This window comes from Artemia franciscana, chromosome 9 (genome assembly GCF_032884065.1).
Source record: "Artemia franciscana chromosome 9, ASM3288406v1, whole genome shotgun sequence".
In the NCBI taxonomy this organism is placed as follows: Eukaryota; Metazoa; Arthropoda; class Branchiopoda; order Anostraca; family Artemiidae; genus Artemia; species Artemia franciscana.
This window is the reverse complement of record NC_088871.1, coordinates 28,997,715-29,014,302: the sequence shown is the minus strand read 5'-3', so window position 1 is coordinate 29,014,302 and position 16,588 is coordinate 28,997,715. Positions and strand designations below refer to the sequence as shown.

The 16,588-nt window shown below is 35.4% G+C and overlaps 1 protein-coding gene across 1 annotated transcript in view; it reads right to left on the bottom strand.

Moving 5' to 3' along the window:
* LOC136031240 (uncharacterized) overlaps positions 1–16,588 on the bottom strand; it is a 58,310-nt gene that overhangs the window by 33,815 nt on the left and 7,907 nt on the right. The window contains exon 2 of the mRNA XM_065710645.1: positions 10,820–11,024. Within this exon, the coding sequence (XP_065566717.1) occupies positions 10,820–11,024 (205 nt within the window). The remainder of the gene's footprint in view (positions 1–10,819; positions 11,025–16,588) is intronic.

Sequence of the window (16,588 nt, the reverse complement as noted above, 5' to 3'; positions counted from 1 at the left end):
ACATCAAGGAAAATAGCGGCTGGTATTTTTCCAGAATCTAAAGCGGTATGAAGAAAACTGATGAGTGTAGTGCATGCTTGCTCCGTAGTATGTTTCGATCGAAATCCGAACTGATGACTGTGCAAAAACTCATTAGATTGTAAAAACCTTGTGAGCCTTTTTTCATATTTGAAAAGCATCGGCTTTTCAAATATTTTTGAAAACACTGAAAGAAGGGAAATTGGTCGGTAATTTGACGGGTCACTTTTGTTCCCACCCTTAAACAGAGCTATCACTCTCGCAGTTTTTAGAGACCTAGGAAACTTTCCTTTTTCAAACGACATATTAAAAAGCTTTGTTATAGGGCCCAGAATTGAAGGAAATATAGCTTGCACAGCTTTAGTTGATATGTAGTCTGGGCCGGATGGTGATGCAACTTTTAAACCTTGAATGTGTCTTGCCACCTCCGATTCCAATACAAGCTTTATAACAATAGATTTAAGGCAAGGGGGTCCAATGAACTGGAGATGTTGATCTTGTGCGAGGGAAATCGCGCTTCCACCAAGTCCCTTGACAGTCTTTTCGCCAATTGAAGCAAAATATGACGCAAGAGAGTTCTTAATCTCACAAGGGCCCTCGATCAGTACCCCGTCAATATCAAGCTTCGTTGGAATGTCAGGACTATGAGATGATGGTCTAATGACAGAATTGATGACTTTCCAAGTTTTTCTCATGTCCGTTTTGCACTCCAGAAACTTTGACGCATAATACGAGCTTTTCGCTCTGCGAATCAATGATTTGAATAAATTCTTGTAAGTTTTGAATTCTTGTAGGTGACGAGCTGTAGGAGAACTTTTGTATCGTTTCTATAAGTAGAGTTTGCGACTGGAGCTTATCAGAAGTCCTTCTGTCATCCAACGGTTAAAAGGTTCATTTTTTCTTCGAGGCTGATTAGAAGGTCTTCTGGTGCAGCATTCTATAAAACAATCTTTTATTTTAGAGTAAAATTTGTCAAAACTAGAGTCCAAGTCATCTTTTTCATCTATAAATTCCCATGAACATTCTTGCAGTTTAGTCTTTAAAGCTTCAAGGTTCTTTTCCGTAACGAAGTAAGGCGATGTTGAGCGGCTAGACCGTGGACCCTTCATATTCGGCAACAAAAGATCTGATAAAACTGGGAAATGGTCAGATATATCACTAACAATAACGAAACTATTCTGAAATGTCATTGACGAAAATATATTATCAATCAGAGTTGCTGATTTCTCAGTAACCCTTGTGGGTATAGTGACTGATGGTAGTAGTCCTGATGCAAGCATATCGGATAAGAAGTCTGCAGGAAACGAACCCTCGTAGTCTAGGAGATTGACGTTGAAATCACCCATGACAATCGTTTCGCATGGCTGGTTCTGTATAGCTTCAAGGATTTCACGAAGGATCTGCAGAAAAGTCACCGAAGAGCTAGTAGGGGAACGATATACCTCTCCAATGATCAAAGTACCAGATTTACCAGGATTAATTTCAACAAAAAGTGATTCTAAAACTCCTTCAATGTTGGAGATCGTGTCGGACCGTGTATGGAATCGCGTCGGAGATATACAGTGCCGATCCTCCTTTACTCAACTTTTTCCTATGTATTTTTTCGCAGTTGTATCCAGGTAGTTCCAGTAATAAATCCTCTGTAACAAACGTTTCGCAAATGCCTAAAACGTCGGGACGTGAAGAATCTTCGCATATAAGTTTTAGCTGATCCAGAGATGACGAAAGGCCTTGGATGTTAAGGTGTAGAGTCCGTAGACAATCAGATCGTTTTGAAACCTTACCCAGAGTTGAACTATATCTACAATTAACTAAGTTACTAATCCCAATATCACATTTATTCGGTAGAACTCCTTCTGAACTATTTAATAATTCCAATAAATCTAGGGGGCTTTTCTCAAGAACTTTAAGGTAAGAAATCATCCCGGCGGAATCCCTGTGGCCAGACTGAGAACAATTAATTAACATAACTTACGAAAAATTGTGTGGGCATGGTGTGGAACTGGACTTGCACTCCGAGGGCACGAAGCAGGAGAAAATGAAACCAATATCCCGACTGGCACTCGTGGTTCACTGAAAAAAAATGTATACGCCAGAAACTTGAACTGCATTTTTCAGAACTAAAACTAACACACAAAACAGGGAGAACATGTGAAATGGGGGAAAACTGTACTATAGAAAAAACAAAAGAAAAAAATATAAGAAACAAGATGAAAGAAAAAAAACGTAAAGAAAAATTCAGCATTCTTAGTCATTTTCAATGAGACAGCGAGGAAAAAAAATAATCATATGGCAATGAAAGAAAAAAAAGGAGGTGGAACACGATAATCAACTTCAAGTATTGTTAATAAGGACACTCTCATCATTATCACTAATGAAGATTTCAGACCAGTATTCATTATCGTTGTTCCTGTGTTCTAGTCGAAGCGAAGCACCAGCCTGCTTGAGCCGAATAGATTGATAACTGGCTTTAAGGTCCTTCATCTTTGCAAGGAGCTTGGCCCGCTTAGTATTTAGCTCTGGAGGCAGATCGGTACAGATTCGGAGACCAGAACCTTTTAAGTTTTTTACAAGTTTCATAATCGAAAGAATATCATGATAAGCCAAATTTCATGGCTAATGCCGATTCTGGGATAGATGATGAACTTTTGAAAGAAATCAATAAGAAATATGGTCCTAAGGAATTCTATCTTAAAATGTCTAGTTTTTATTTAGACAATTATAAATGTTTAACAGAGATAATAGATGAATCAGGAACGCATCGACTGTGAATGGAAAAATAACCTCTGATTTGATCTGGAGTTTTGCTCCAAATATAGAAGCTGCAAAGTTACTTTGTAAGATTCCAATAGAAAGGCAATATCTTCCGATCAATAGAAACGAATATATCAATGCGATAAAAATGACTATAACTGATCAATTAGGTAGGTTAATTGACCTGAATCAAGAGAATATCGAACATGTTTTGGATTTGAAAAAAGTTTAATGAAATTATTTGACAATATTTACCTATCATAAATGTTGATCAATAATAACGAAACTATTGCATACAAGTCAGTATGGTGGCAGGATTGGTAGTTTCTTTAAAAATATCGTCAATTATCAATTATTCAAGACGTTCATATAAAATATAAAAGATGAAGCTCGTTCCATGTATAACACTGATTAAACCTCGACTTGAATTATTTAAAAAAAGCGATTGAATATGGAAAAGATTGAATAGATTATAATCAAAGAGAGTTAAATGATGTGAGATCTCTAAGAGATATAGTTTCAAATAATAAGATAATATTCAAAAAACATCTTGATGAACAGAGGAGAGGCTTATTGGATGCAATGATTTTAGGGAGGGGACTTAAACTACATCCCCAGTGCTGCTCTTGTTGACAACCTCAGTGACAATCGAAGATCCACCACCACTGTTTGAAAATCTTTTAAAGTATAATTAATAATTTTGTCTGTATATATTGAGAAATATCTGAAAAGCCTATTATTGAAGATTCCACATTCAAATATGAATATACAGAAATTAGAGAAAACAATGTGAATGTATCTCAATAATTATTTGATAATTTCATTTTAAAAGAGGTGGAATCTTGGATTCTTCCAAGTGATTCAAGGATTCTTTCTTTATGCACAAGTGAAAATAACACGATTTGATGAATCAAATATGCGAAATAATGATGAAGCTACTTTAAAAAATAATGAATTTAATTTTTTTGTAAATACTGAACATATTATCAATGAGAAATGTATCGAACGGATGGATTATGTAGGTATAACGATCACTGCTGAAAATTTCTTAGAATTTTCAGATGACAATAATCGAAGAGCAGCTACTAATATATTTTGGTATAAAGATAAAACCCAATCTAATGATTCCTTTAAATTAGAAAATGAGTTTGAAAGCATTTTTATACCTGTTGCAACAAGTGGTGGCTGAACCATTACAATAAAACGAAATAACACTTTTAATAGTGATAATCATGTTTAAAGAAAGTCATGTGGTTAGTATTTATTTACGATTATCACGATTATTTGGATTTTGTCAAGATATTAAAAATGTTTTTAGAGGCGTTACACATCAAATTATATTAAAAAAAAACAATTTTTCCAAATACGATTATAAAGTCTTGAGCTAAAAATTTTAAAGTAGATGTAATGCATTTATCATGGTGAAACAATCAAAAAGCTGGATTATGAAAAGGCAACTCATTAGAATTAAGATGAAAAGCGCGCAATACCTTTAAAGTGATAACAATACGGATAAAGAATTAACATGGAGGGTAGTCAGTGAACGCTATAATACAACTAAAATTGTTGTTGTGTTACAGAAATCTGAAAAAGAAAACAGTTATACGCAAAACAATATGGTATTTTATTTTACTTTATTTTATTTTATTCATTTCCCTCCAAAATGAGGAGTACGCTACAATATAATATAAAGAAAAAACAAATGATAACACTTACAATCAAAACCTATCAAATATTCATCCAATACTTAAAAAAAAAAAATACAAAAACACTTGCAAAATAGATTAGCCTATAAATCATGAAGAGCCAGAACTGTTACTAAAAAACGGAAATAAGTTGTGGCCTAAAAGGTTAATTTTCGCCCTATCTTCAAATGTTCTATATTTTTTCTTTATACAAACTACAGGATCCTACACATTAAGCTTTAAAACAATCTCAGTGTTACAAAAAGAAAGGGGGAAACCAAGTAAAAATTTACAAAATATAAAATAAGAAACTTTAATGGGCGAAAGATCAGAAGGTCTGAAATTTCGGAAGAGGAGGGACGGGAACAATACGTGAGGCAGAGCAACCGCGCTATACATACGACCAAGGACGTCCCGACGGTAAAGACCCCGAAAACGAATTAAAAGACCAAATGCCTTGCGTAGTTTCATCTGAACATGCTGAACCAGGACTGGTTTGAAATCTCTTTTCGAAGAAGCATAAGGTAATCCCAAATAAGTGACTATTGGCGACGACTGAAAAATAACACCATTGACGCAATCGAGAGTCGCCCTGACATTATCCTCTAAACAATTTACAACAAAAAATTGACATTCTTCAAAACTGATAGAAAGGCCCAAACCTTTTAAACAATTAATTAAAATATTAAAATTAGAAACAAGACTAGACTTGGACTGGCTTAGAAGGATAATGTCATCAGCATATGCAATGTAAGACAGATTTCGAGATAATGAAACAAACGAGCAGGAAAGAGAATTAAGGGCAGTAGCTAAACAAGAATTGAATATATAAGGAGAAATAATTCCTCCTTGTCTAATTCCTCTACCCACTTGAATTAATTTAGACTGAGATGAAGACGAACTCGGACAGATATGGATCTTTAAACCAGAATACCAAGAGCGAAAGACTCGTATGACAGCTAGGGGCAATCCAGCATGGATTAAAGTGAGCAGAGCGGATGCATGAGAAATGTTATCAAAGGCCCCTTTGATATCAATCAAGAGGGCGTATAGCGGTTGACCAGAGATTCTCGCTTCTTCAATAACTTTGCTGAAATATGCATGGGCACGGTCACATCCCAAACCTCTCTTGAAACCAACTTGATTAGAACCAGTGTCAAGAATTTCAAGAAGATCCTTCAAACACAACTCAAACACTTTCCCAATCATAGAACCCCTAGTAATTGGCCTCCAGGAACTACAAGATGACAAGTCTTTTCTCCCGCTCTTAGGAATAGGCGTAACTATGCCAATATAGAATGACGATGGTACTAAACCAGTAGTAAGTAAAAGGTTGAAAAATGCCAGTAGAGTAATAAGAAAAGAAGAAGGAGCAAGTTTGAGGTGATTAGCAAATAAGCCATCATGATCCTTAGCCGACTGCGCCTTTAACGTTTTGATTGCTCCACGTAACATATCCTCAGAAATCCTGTAATCAGTTGAAAAATTCTTCAACCTTTCATCTAATTGCAACACAACACTGTTAGAATCGTACGAAGTCGACAACTTAGAAAAATAATTTTCCCACTCTTTTAGCGATGGTGTTGAATTAGTATCAGGCATGTTAATCCGCCTATTGCCTCGGAGAACATTCCAAAGGAGATTCTTGTCCTTGTCGTTATCATTGTTTGAAGAAGCTTCTTCTATGACCAGGTTATTATGACGACGGAGCTCCGCTTGGAATTCAGCCTTTCTCTTTTTCATTAGCAAAAAAACTGGATGCGAGTCTCTTGGCTTACCGAGGGCCCGCCATTCCCAATACGCTTGTTTAGCCACCTTATTAGAATTTACCAAAAAAGGATTTAGGCTCCAAAAAGGTTTCTGCACGCCCAATCTTATCCTATTGGTAGGAAAAACTGCCGCAGCACCATACTTTAAGCAATGGATTAATTCAAAATAAAGACAATTAATAGTCAAAGAAGGATTACTATCCATTGAATCCAAACTATCAGGGATATAAACTTTATCAATTAAAGTCCCAACTCTTTCTTGGTAAAGCGGTCTAAAATTTGGATTCCAATCAACCCGATCAAAAAATTTAGGAAGCTTATTACCAGAAAAACGAACTGGGGAAGGACGAGAAGCCAAAGGGGGTAAAAGGAACTGAAGCGGCATGTGCTCACTAACGGGGAAATCTTCGATTACAGTAACCACAGGCAAAGGATCACTTGGGTTAGAAGAAAAAACATGATCAATATTAGTTGTACTACCACTCCAATGAATACAAGTAAAATCCTGGGAAAATCCGTACAAGTAAAATCCGGTAAAACAGAAAAATTAGGAAGACAAGAAGATAAAATTGTACCCCTTTCATTTGCTATATTTGGATCACAGTTAAAATTACCTAAAATATAAGTACGCAAATTTGACTGTAAACTAGAGACAAAACGACTAAGATTAAAACAGCATTGAGTAAACGCATCAAAAGAAATATCATCATGGTAATCAGTCGGAAAATAACAATTAATTAAAACTACGTTTGAAAAACTAAAAGATTAATTGATACAAAAAAATTTGTATCAATTGCTAGAATAGCTGCATTAAGACACTTGGGTAAAATAGTAGCTAAACCACCGGAGGGCACTAATAGAATTGAAATGAGAGTAAATTGACATAAATATCCACAAGAAGATTCTAAATGTGATTTCAGTGATGCTAATGAAGATTATTCTAACGCTTTTCAGCGATTTTTTTAGTCAGGATATAAACACAAAAATGTTGATAGTGGAACAATTGTAAGTTAAAATGATTTTAAAACAGTATATCCTTTTTTTGTTTTGATGTTTCAAAGCATGAATCGAATATTTATCGAAGTGGATTACTGATGTAAAAATCAAACTTTTATTAGATCAAGTACCTGCAAATCCATATGACGTTTACTCCGTTATATTTTCAGACAGAAAAGCAATCATGGAAGTCATTGATAGCAAATTATATGATAAGATATAAATTATTTTCAATTTAGAATTTTGTTTGATAAAATTATTTACTAATAAATAGAGAACCTTTTAAGCAAAATGAAAATATTAAATAAATGTAATCGAACTATTAGGAAAGAAGATTTAGATATTGGCATGGAATACACGATCACAGGAACAAAAATGTGTTACAACTAAATATGCAAATAAACTCGTTATTATTATTGATGTTAAAGGTGAAATGGTTGATCTATTTACACCTAAGCGTTTTGATTCTAAAGCAGCTGATCTTGAAAAGATTTAGAGGTTATTGAAAAATGAAATTAAAATAAAATAAAATTATTTAAATATTGATATCGAACTATCCACTAAATATTAAATTTTTACATTTTGTCGGTAGTATAGAAAAAATGTAATATAATTAAATCCTTATAACACTACTACTACTACTACTAATAACTCACTGCAGCACCAAGCCAACTGAGGCCAACACAGCCACGAACGCTCCTCCTCCAACCTAATCTATTTAAAGCCTCCCTCTTTACACCCTCCCAGGAAGTTCCCATTTCCTTTAAATCTTTATTTATGACATCCTACCAACCCAGACAAGGGCGACCTGCTTTCCTTGTAGCCCCAGACGGTTGGCCAAAAAGGACAATCTTCTGTAATCTGTCATCCTTCATCCGTAGAACGTGGCCTAGCCATCTCAACCTTTCTTTCATTACAGCCCCAGAAAGCGGGATTGAACCACACTTTTCGTACAACCTACTATTTGAAATACGTTCAGTCAGCCGGGTACCCAGAACAATCCGTAAGCAATTTCTCTAGAAAACATCTAGTAAATTTTCATCTGCTTTTCGGAGTGTCCATGCTTCAGAGCCATATTTGACCACTGTCATCACTGTAGCTTCCAATATTCTAATCTTGGTATGTAGACTTATATTTCTATTCTTCCAAACTTTTTTTAACTGTGAAAAAAACACCCTGAGCTTTAGCTATTCTACTTTTAACATCTTCACTGCTTCCACCATCTTTACTAATAATACTACCAAGGTAACTGAAGCTCCCAACCTGATCAATCTTTTCGTTGCCTAATGTCACCTGTTCATCTTCACTTATTCCTAGCCTTAGTGACTTAGTCTCCTTAACATTAATTTTCAAGCCTATTTTAGCACCCTGAACTCGTAAAACCTCTAAAAATTCATTCATTTTGCTCACACTTTCATCTAATATGCTTGAATCATCAGCATAATCTAAGTCCAGGAGCGTTCTTCCTCTCCATTTGATTCCATGGTCTCCAATTGCCTTTCCTGTGCTCCTTAAGACGAAGTCCATCAAAATGATCCATATAAAGGGGGATAGAACACAACCCTGCTTAACTACATTAATCAAATTATTATTTCACAAGACCTGTTACGATCCTAAAGCTCAGGATTGGAAATTATAAAAATGTCGAAATTTTTTTTATATGGTCTGAATTCAATTGAAAAGAGGATAAATTGATGGTGTGATTTAGGTGGGTCTAGAACCCGTATTCAAATTGTGAAAAGTGTAAAAATAACACCAAATTTGATTTCCAAGGGCCTATTTTCATGTTAAATGTAGGGGCAGTAGATGTTCAAAATGAGCAAAAATTGATATTGAAATGATGTAAAATGGACTAAAAATTATGTAAATTGAACAGATGAGTTAGATGGTGCAGAAGTCCCATTGTCTATACTATTAGCAATTAAACATCTCTCTACGATGTTCTAGTAGCCCACTGGCCCCAGCGCTTAAGAAATGGCTCCAAAATTGCCGTTTGTAGTGCCATATGGCACTAGAAGATGGTAGAATTTATAAAAAGGACGCATATATGACCAATAGCTTCAAAAATTGCCACTAAACATCTCTCTACGATGGTCTGCTAGCCTGCTAGTTCTGCTAATGTTGTAGTAGCCTGATGGTAAGCAGACAGTCTATGAAACTTGCTAAGGAGGCTAAGAAGAAGAGTTCAAGGGAGGGGTGATTGTGAACCCTCCGTGAAGGGTTTTGGGCCATCAATATCAAAATGGTACCCGTTTTATACTTCCACGCTTTTCCACTTGAGGAATGGCACCAAAAATGCCGTTTTCAGTGCCATATGGAACTTGTGTATGGTGAAATTGATTAAAAACAACAAGTAGATATGAGTAAAACATTTTATATGAGCTATTAAACATCTCTCTACGATGTTCTGGTAGCCCTCTAGCCCCACCACTTGAGAAACGGTACCAAAAGTGCTATTTTTAGGGAAGGTAGCACTTGGAGATGGTGTAATTTATAAAAAGCACGGAGATATAAGCAATAGCTTTTACATAAGTCATTAAAAATATATCTATGATGTTCTGGTAGCCCGCTAGCCTTGGTAGAAAAAAAGTCACATCAGTGCTAAGGCCTAACCAATGTAAATAGGGGATTTTCTTTGTTGTTCAAGGTGGAGAACTGTAATTCTAATATGCCAAGTTTATGATCATGCTCATTCCAACGATGAACTTTTCACTTTGACCTGACACCATTTTTTAGAGGTTTCTAACTTTTATTCGAAATCACCATAAATTTGTTATTGCAATTAGCTTTTATTTTTAAGACTAACCGAAATATCAGTGTCAGATGGCAATTTTTCTCATTAGGCAGATTTTTCACAACCTTTTTTTTTCAACTTTTGGTCCCTATGGGTTGTGGTTCGCTATTTACAAGGTTGCAGCTACTGCTGCAAAACTGATGATTCCCAATTAACATTTAGCTTCAATAACCTCTTGGTCACAATTGTCACTGAGGCGAACCCCCTTTCATAGCCAATACGAAGAATTTTTTCGACTAGTATGCTTGGGCGTAGCCAAGGAAAACCAAGAGAGAACAGAAAATTTTCTTACAAAATAAAGAAATAAAATATTACTGGTGCATTTAATCTTCCATAAGTAATACAGTGTGTATAATAAACTGTATCAAATATACCCAGTCTACAATAAACTATACCCAGAGATTAAAAAGAATAACATCCAAAATAAAACGATAAAATAAATTTTCTAAGAAAAAGAAAAAATAAAATCCAGCATGACACTTTCATTTAGAGTGCTTAGATGCGTCAAATTAAATACCCTACATATCTTATTTTACTTTTTTCATCTTAAAAATAGTGATTCTTAAGAGTTAGTGGGGGTGATGGTTCATTTCTTAGTTTAGGCTCCCTATCAAAAATATATTCGATGAATATATTGGTTTTTACTCCATGTTCCGGAGTTACAGCGTGGGATTATCATCAAAAAGTACTTATCCCTTGGGGTTATATAGAATATCTTTTAAGATAGGAAAATAGTATTGTATCTAAATCATGGAGATTCACCTTAAATTATGAAAATAAAAACAATCAAAATTAGAAATTACCATCTTCGTCAGAATAGTCATCTTCAATTTTATCTTCTTTATTTTTCTCAGGCTCAAGATCTATGTCATCCGTTTCATCAGCATATATGTCCTGAAAAGCCAAAGGCTGGGGTTGGGATACAGATGCTCTGGCTTGGTCCAGGTCAAGGATTTCATAATCGCTATCATATTCAACCTGATCGACCCTTATATCAGCAGGATTAATCTTTAAAAAAAAACATACTTCAGTATGATCCAATTCAAGCTAAAAAACATCCCAACCTGAGATAAGCTGGTGATCATTGAAAATACTAGGCAGAAAAGAGCGGAAAAGCAAAACCCTCATGTCTTTGGTGTAACTTCTTACCGTGTTCTTACATTCTTTCTCCTAATCGCTTTCCATGTGCATGAGAGAAATCAAAGACATTTCACATAGAAGAAGTTGTTTTACAAACTTTGGAAGGAGCTCATTCGATTGGAAGATGAAATTGAAAGTTTTAATGCCCTTTTTAATAGTCAAAAGTGATCGGAGGGCAATCAGCCCCCCTTCTACACCCATCAATTCCCCAAACAAACCAAATCAAAATTTTGAGATAGCCATGTTATTCAAAATAGTTTAAAGTCTCAGTAACTCAGTCTCTTGGGATGTCACCCCCCCCCCAAGCCCTCGAGGCAAGGGCTGTAAGTTATGCAATTTGAGTATTTGTAATTGAGAAGGGGGGGGGGGCATGTTTGACCTTTAAGTCAAACCTTTCAGAGAATGTTCAGCAGATTGTTGAACTAAATCAAAACATGTTATGTGCATATGGTTTGCCAAAAGAGAGTAACTCAGGAATGACTGAGTGTATTAAGCAGGAACTTCCAGGAAATAATGAGAGGGATGATCAATTGACCAAAAAGGCAATTTTTGTACGCTACTACTGCTACTGCTACCACTGCTGCTAAAGCTAAGACTACTACTACTAATCCTACTACTCAGGGCCGTCACGCATGAGGGGAGGGGGGCGCTCCCCAGTATTTTTGGTCACTCGGTAAGAAAAGAAATCGGTAAAACTATGGCGCTTCGCACCACGATTTTTCCGACGCACCTAAAATTCTTTGTTCGGTTAAATAAAGACCACGAAAATACTGACATGTTATCTATAGAAATTTCAAAATTGGCAGGTAAACGCAGCAATTTTACCGACTCCTGTCGTGACTTAACAGATGTTGTCAAAAATTTTCATTTGGTTAAATAAACAGCATTAAAATAGTAACATGATATGTACCAAAATCGTTCCGAAATCTGAATCTCGGTTGGTAAATGCAGTGGTTTTACGGACTCGTGCAGTAATTTTACGCATTGTATTCGAAACGGACATTATGCTAATTATTGACAAAAACAGTCGGTAAAAACGACCAGCCAGTCGGTAAAATCTCTTGCTACACCCCCTCCACCACCAAATATTTTCGCTAGTAACGACCCTGTTGCTACTACTATCACAACTGGTACAGCTACTAAAGCTAAGGGCATTCAGGTGAAAATTTTGGAGAATGTTGAAACAGTGTTGAATTAAATCAAAAACCACTATGCGCACACAAGTTACCAAGAGGAAATACCAGCAAAAAACTCAGGAACGGTTTATAGTACTAAGTTGAAACTTTCATCGTATGTTAGTGGGGATGTTAAAAAAAACAAACGAAGCTGCAATATGCATACTGCTACTAATGCTAAAACTACTACTAGAGCCAAGACCTTATCCAGGGGGGATAGGGGTTTTGACCCCCCCCCCGGAAATGTTTGTCTGACTCGTAAAAACGTAAAAAAAATGGATTTAAAGAATGTTTTTTATGGATTTATTTGGATTTTTTTTGTAAAACCTTCCCGAAAAAAAATTCCTTGTGTAAAACACACCCCGAAAAAAAAAATCCTGGATACGGCTCTGACTACAACTATTGCTACTACCGAAGCTAAGTGTGGAGCTTTCAAAATGTTTAGGCAGATGCTCAGCCAAATCAAAACGCTCATTGAGTATGTACATTGTAAAAAGAGTGTAACAGCGGCTTACATTACCAAGTTGGAGCTTTCAGGGTACATTGTGGCGGATATTGAACGAATCAAAAGTCAAAAATGTGTATATTGCTAATACGACTACTACGATTACTATAGCAAATGAGACTAAAGATATTTGGGTGAACTATTAAGGAACGTTTAGGGGGAGTTTCAATTAAACGAGAAAAGCTATATGCACGTAGGTTTTCAAAATAGTATACAAGCAATATCTTAAGCACTGCACCCTTATCGTAGAAACTTTTGAAGGAGATCATTCGATTGGAAATCAAAGGCAATAGAGCCTCGGCAACCAGACCCCCTTCCAAGCCCGTTAATTCGATAAACACATCCAATAAAACTTTGGGATAGCCATTCTCTTCAAAATTATTTAAAGGTCCAGTAACTATGTCTATGGGATGTAACCCTTGGCAGCCCTCAGAGCGAGGGCTGTAAGTTACGCAGTTTGTATATTGCTTATATATAGCATTTGTTATTGGAAAAGAGGGCATGTTTGACCTTTAGTGTTTAAAACCACCAAGTGTGTTCAAGAAAAGCTTTCAGAGAATGTTGAGGGGAGGGGGAGTGTTGAGCTAAATTAAAACATGTTATGTGCATACAAGTTGTCAAAAGAGGGAAAATCAGGAATGACTGAGAACATAAATTTGAAACTCAGGGAAGGGTGAGGAGAGTGATCAATTAAGTACCATTAATACTACGACTACTACTACTGAGGCTAAGGGTAGGAAGTTGAAACTTTCAGGGAATGTTTATTGGGATACTGAACTAAATAAAAACGCACACTGTAAAAGCAGATTGTCAAAACAGCGTCTCAGCTGTTCCCCATGAATGATGAAGGGTATTAAGCTGAAACTCTCAGGACATGTTAATGGAGATGTGGAACTAGGCAAAATGTGCATACTACTACAACTAATACTACAACTGCTACTACTAAAACGACTGCTAATACTACAAATGCTATGTGACGATTGCTACTAGTACTAGGGAAGCTAAGGATATTATAGTGAAACTTTCAGGGAGCGTTGAAGAGGAGAGTGAACTAAATTCAAACACGCGATACGAATGCAGGTTATTAAAAAGCCATAATAGCTATGTTTAAAGAACAGCTTAGAGTATTAAGTTGAAATTTTCAGTGCATGTTAAGGTAGGTGTTGAACTTACCAAAAGATATTATATGTGCACTACTCCTACTACTTTTACTAATCCTACAGTTAAGGCTAAGGTGCAAAAACTTGCACTAAGAGCAAATTTTGTTCAGGTCCTCAGGGGGAATGGTGGCGTCAGCCCTAATTATCTTAGTTTCTGCTCATTTTGAGTTTGACTCGGCTATTTACTGTGATTTCAGATCGTTTTGGGTTTCATTTGTTTATTAAAGGTGATTTTTCCTAATTTTACGCTTGGAAAAATCCAGACTTGTGTATCTACTGTCGCTGTCTAATTAATGGACTTATCCCCATTTGAACGTTTATTTGTTCGTCATAGAAAGGCAGTGTGGTCTTTAAAATAAAAGAAAAGACCTAATTTAAGGTATTACGTCGACATTTATCGGACTTTATTTCTGCTTATTTTTCTGTTTAATGTAACTCTTCAGTTTTATTTGAAAAACTTATTTCGAATAAGAAAAAAAGAGTGTAATTGTAGTTTTGATTTAGATATTAGAAGTAAAAATTAAAACAATGAAATGATTACTGCAACTAGTCCCCCAACCCCTATTAACTTCTATGACTAAACTACACCGTTTTGACTTGTCTAGCTCTAGTACAAATATTATTATAAAAAGTATAAATTCGTGTTTCTTTTTTTTATGATCTCTCTTTCATGTTTTTCAATGAAAAAACATTTCTTGTTTTCAATTATTTTTTCCAGTGATTCCATTTCTGTCTTCTTTGCAGATGTGTGGAATGTATTCATATCCATTTTTGAAAGTTTTCAAACAAGAGAATCTTATCTTGAACTGATTGATTTCAGGAAGAAAAATACCTTTAACTATCAGGGGAAAAATTGACATAAATATTAATGTGAAACATTTTAGGAAGAGTAATGGACCCCATTTTTTGCGTTTTCTTATATTAAAACAAGGGCAGATTAATAAAAAACAAACAAAAAAAAACGGCTTAAAGTAATGAACAAAGCTGAACTTAAAAACGAGCAACAGTTTTAAAGTTATTTCATAATTTTTCTACAAATTATCCACCCACTCTACTGAAAAAATTTAAATTAATGTGCATTGTCAGTTTAATATACATATGCTGACATTTATTCCTTAAAATCTTAATTATTTTTTGATTTCTTAAATTTATAAAAGTGAAAACATTCAAAAGATTTTTTTCAGTAAAGTGCAAATTATATTCTGGTTTTAGAAAGCACAGGGGTTTTGAACCCTACTCATGTTAATTTCTGCTCGTTTTGAGTTTGACATGGTTATACGTTGTAATTTCTGTTTGTTTCGGGTTTCATTTACTTATTGATGCTGACTTGTGGTAGTTTAATGCTTGGTAGATTATTTGATTCTTTTTTGTTCATTTTTGGTTTAATGTAGTTCGTTATGCTTTTTTTTAACTTATTTTGAGGAAAAAGTTTTTATTTAATTAATTTCTTTTCGTTTTATATTGACATAGTCTTTTTCAGGGAAAAATGAAATAATAGTTTGAATCTTTCTGGTTTTTATGGCACTTGGTATTAACCAAGAGACATATAGCAATCGCAAATTCTGTCGGTCTGTCTGTCTGTCTGCTGGTCCTGGTTTTGCTACTTTAGGGGCTTCCAGGTAAGCTAGGACGATGAAATTTGCAAGGCGTATCAAAGACCGGACCAAATTAAATTAAAAATAGTCATTTTCCTGATTTGACCATCTTGGGGAAGTGGGAGGCCGGTTAATTCGGAGAAAATAGAAAAAATGAAGTATTTTTAACTTACGAACGGTTGATCAGATCTTAATGAAATTTGATGTTTGGAAGGATATCGTGTCTCAGAGCTCTTATTTTAAATCCTGGCCGGATCTGGTTACATGGGGGGGAGTTGGGAGGGGAAAACCTAAAATCTTGGAAAACAATTGGAGTGGAGGGATCGGGATGAAACTTGGTGGGAAAAATAAGCACAAGTCCTAGATACATGATTGACATAACCGGAACAGATCCGCTCTCTTTGGTGTAGTTGGGAGGGGGGAAGGTTTAATTCTGAAAAATTAGAAAAAATGAGGTATTTTTAACTTACGAACGGGTGATCGGATCTTCATGAAACTTCATATTTAGAAGGACCTCGTAACTCTGATCTCTTATTTTAAAGCTCAACCAGATCCAGCGTCATTGAGGGGGGGGGGGCGACCGGAAATCTTTGTAAATACTTCAAGCGGAGACATCAGGTTAGGTCAGGTTAGGTAAGTTTTTTACTGTTTTAAAAAATAAGAGTTGAGAGAAAGAGTCAAACTTTAGCGTAAAGAGCGGAGCGCTGCTGAGGAGGCAGCCCCTTTCATATACGAAGTAATTTCTTTTCGTTTTAAGTTTTAATGTCGCTCCTTACTTTCAGTCAAAAAACTTGTTTTTTTATTTCTGGACGTTTTTGAATTAATGCATGTTTTGATCTTGGCTCTCCGCACATAAATAATTAAAACGAAATATTAATTAATTGCAATTAATCGGAAGATTTTGAGAAAAAAGGAGCGAGGGAGGAGGCCTAGTTGCCCTCCAATTTTTCGCAAACGTTTTCATTGGTAAAAAATATACGTAACTTACGAATTAATT